The following is a 3,384-nucleotide window of genomic DNA, read 5'->3' on the forward strand; positions in this document are numbered from 1 at the left end:
AAAAAAAAAAAGGGTAAACAACGCCACACATACATGCCCCCACCCTGCACACTGGTATAGTTCTATTAACCAAAGAAGGACACAAAAGAAAAACAACAACAACAAAAAAAGACGAAAAAAACGAAGTCGTACCATAACGTATGAGCGCAGCTGCGACTATCATTGTAGACTTTGGGTCCTCCTCCGTGAAGGCTGGGACGGCGTCAGAATCTCTGCCGTCGCTTATCTTTCCCAGCGTTGTTGGCGTGCCAGCGAAGAAGACGGGTTTGATACGACGCAACAAATTAGCACAGGATGCGTCACCGCTCGCACCATTCGTTGTTGGCGCTGAAGCTTTGCACGAGATGCACCGGGCCACTCTGCACCATCCCATCCAGCACGGCATCGTGAAGGACTGGCCAAGGATGGAGCAAATCATTCACCACACATTTACGGAGTTTGGGTTGAATGCGGAGGAAACCTCCCTTGTGTGTACCGAGTCGCTCTTCACGCCAAAGAGCTGCTCGGAGCAGCTGGCCGAGCTGCTGTTCGGAGCGTTCGATGTGGCCTCGCTGGCGTTTATTCCCTCCGGAATATGCTCTTTGTACGCTAGTGGGCGCACAACTGGCATCGTTTTAGACTCTGGCGACGGTGTCACACAGGTGACGCCTGTGTACGACTCCTACATCATCCGCAACGCGGCCAACCGCTTCAACCACGGCGGCCAAGACGTGACGGAACACCTGCGCACCCTACTGTTTGAGCGGGGATTGAACTTCACGTCGCCGCAGGACAGGTTGACAGTTAAGGGTATCAAAGAGCGCCTCTGCTACGTGTCACCCGTGTACGAGAAGGAGCTTCACGAGGAAGAGAAGCAGCATCTATTCGCGCTGCCTGACGGACAGGAGGTGCATATTGGACGGGAGGCTTTTCGTGCGCCGGAGATCCTCTTCTCTCCGCACATCACCATGTTGGAGCTCCCCTCGATGCAGGATTTTGTTGTTGATGCTGTGAAGGGCTGCAGTATCGATATTCGCAAGAACATGCTGTCCAGCATTATTCTCAGCGGTGGGAACACCATGTTCATGGGATTTGCATCGCGGCTGGCGGAGGAGGTGCTGAAGGAGTTCCCGGGCCTCTTCGGGACTGCAAAGGTGATTGATGCGCCTGACCGGCTGTACAGCGTGTGGTCGGGTGCGAGTGTGCTGGCGGGGCTTGCGTCGTTCTCCGAGCAGTTGGTGACACGCGACGTGTTTGACGAGAATGGGCCGGGCATCATCCACAGTTATGGCCACAGTACAATGACGGGCGATGAGGAAGAGTTGTCGGCGGAAGAGGGGAGGTGAGTTATTACCTTGTGGCCGTTTTTAAAGGAATTTCAATGGCCTATCTCGTTTCTGATATCATTGTCTTTTTTTTATATTTTATTTATGAGTTCGTTTCTTCTTCCCCCTCCTCTCTCATATCGGTGTTTTCCATTCAGTTCATTTTGACGCACGTTGACGAGAATAAAATGCGTGTGCTGCGTATATCTATCCATCGATCGATTTATATTTGTGTTCCGGGGGCACATTCCCTGGCAGGTGCCGTCACTGTGCTTCGCCAAGTTGTCACTTTCTTTTTTTTTTTTGTTTGTTGTTGTTCTGTTTGGCTCGTTTCTTTCGTGGCTTTGTCCGGCCGCCACCACCCTTGTAGCCTTTCCTGGGCTTGGTACACTGCCGCCGTGCCATGACGGAGCTTGTGGTGTATGAGAACCACGACGTGTTCCTAGAGCACCCAACACGCACCCGCATCCCCCTGGAGTTGAGCACACTAGAGAAATTCTTGTCATTCGTCTCGGCGAGCATTGCGGCATCCTACGGGGACGCAACGGCAGCTGGTCGCTACCGCTTCGTCTACTCAGTGACAGGGAAGCCACTGTGGCGCGTGACGGACTGCCGTGAGGCTGGGAAGGTTGTTGTGAGCTGCACACCTGGCTTCCTGCAGCGAAAGCATGGACCGCGTGTTCAACCAGAGAAGGAAAGGACATCAGCGCATCGACAGGCCGCAGGTGCCGCCACCACCACCGCCGCCGCCGCCGCCTCCGCCGTGTCTGTAGCTACACCTCCTAGGAGGGCGTCTCTGCCTTGTGGAGGATGTTCAAGCGGGGGGTTTTCACCACTGAGGGGGTCGACTGAAAGCGATTCAATACGTGGCAGTGGTGTTTCTTGTGGCGGCAGTGATGCTGAACCAAGCCGTGTCGCTGTCGCTGTTGATGGGCGGCGGGTGGTGCTGCTTCCAACTCCCCGCTTCACGGATCCAGCGCTCGGGGCCGGGACGGAGGTGCCACACTTGGAGAGGCTGGCAGCAGTGCAGACACTCATTTCATTAAAGCTTATTGGGCGCCCGTTTCTAGAAAGCGAGCTGCTCTTCCGCACGGAGTTGGAGGCACGCTTACGACCCATCATTTTCGGGCCGGCAATAAAGTATGAGAAGTCTCCCACCCGTATAGTTATTGAGGGCCCGCCGAAGAGTGGTGTGTCGACAGCGCTGGCGTACTGTAGCTATTTGGCAACATCTGCGCCGGGAGGAAAGTTTAGCGGCTGTTTGTTCCTTCCGCTCAACTTTGAACTGCTTTTTGATGACGTGTGGATTCAGTCAATAGACGGGGAGCGCCCTGACTCGAGCAGCACTGTTGGAGGCGGTGATGCCAGACGACATGAGACAACTCTTTTGGATGTTCCTTTCTTCTTCACGACGGTGGTGCGGTGGGTGGTGGACTGTGCAGTAGCACAGCGACCGGCCCTGCGAGACGGCAGCGATGTACTTATTGAGGCGTGGGAGAAGTTGGTGACAGACCACCACAACAACAGCAGCAGCAGCAGCAGCACCCCGGTGCGCTTCGGTGGCTCGCAATTGGCGCGGCTCGTTGGCCATCGGACGTTGTACCAGTGGGAGGCCTTTGCGGCAGCGGCGATACATGTTTTGCGTGCAGTAGTGGCTTCGCCACATGATGTGCAGTTGCGTGACGCATTTATTGAGACTGTGCTGGTGGCTTTTGTGGCGCAAATGGCGTCGTCTCTGCACTTCTCTGGCGTACTGTATGTCGTTGATGGTCTGCGCTGCATTTCAACAGTGCTGCAGCATCGCGTGCAGCGACCAGCAGGTGATGCCGGCGTCTTTCTCCGGTGTGTGATGCAAAAGAAGTGGGCGCATGTCATTGCCGGAGTCGACACACTCGCACTTTCACCGTGCAGCATGCTGTTTCCCGCCCACGTGCACCGCGTAGGGCTGCTGCACCTTCTCTCCCCCGCGGTGCTCACGACAGGCTACGGGTTCCCAGGGGCCATTCAGTGCGGTGGGAAGAGGTTCCCGCTGCAGCTGCTGTTGGGTGCGCCTGGTTACCTGCAGGCGTTGCACGCGCTG

The 3,384-nt window shown here is 55.7% G+C and overlaps 2 protein-coding genes across 2 annotated transcripts; both read left to right on the plus strand.

Moving 5' to 3' along the window:
• Positions 1 to 140: 140 nt before the first annotated feature.
• DQ04_02581080 (putative actin) lies at positions 141 to 1,325 on the plus strand (the record flags this gene model as incomplete). Its single annotated transcript, XM_009312021.1, has 1 exon — positions 141 to 1,325. One exon carries the CDS (start codon positions 141 to 143, stop codon positions 1,323 to 1,325), a length of 1,185 nt encoding a protein of 394 aa, XP_009310296.1.
• Positions 1,326 to 1,707: 382 nt separating this feature from the next.
• DQ04_02581090 (hypothetical protein) lies at positions 1,708 to 3,384 on the plus strand (the record flags this gene model as incomplete). Its single annotated transcript, XM_009312022.1, has 1 exon — positions 1,708 to 3,384. A coding segment is annotated over one exon (1,677 nt), but the record flags the coding sequence as incomplete, so codon positions are not given.

This window comes from Trypanosoma grayi, assembly GCF_000691245.1.
Source record: "Trypanosoma grayi strain ANR4 Tgr_258_V1, whole genome shotgun sequence".
NCBI lineage: Eukaryota > Euglenozoa > Kinetoplastea > Trypanosomatida > Trypanosomatidae > Trypanosoma > Trypanosoma grayi.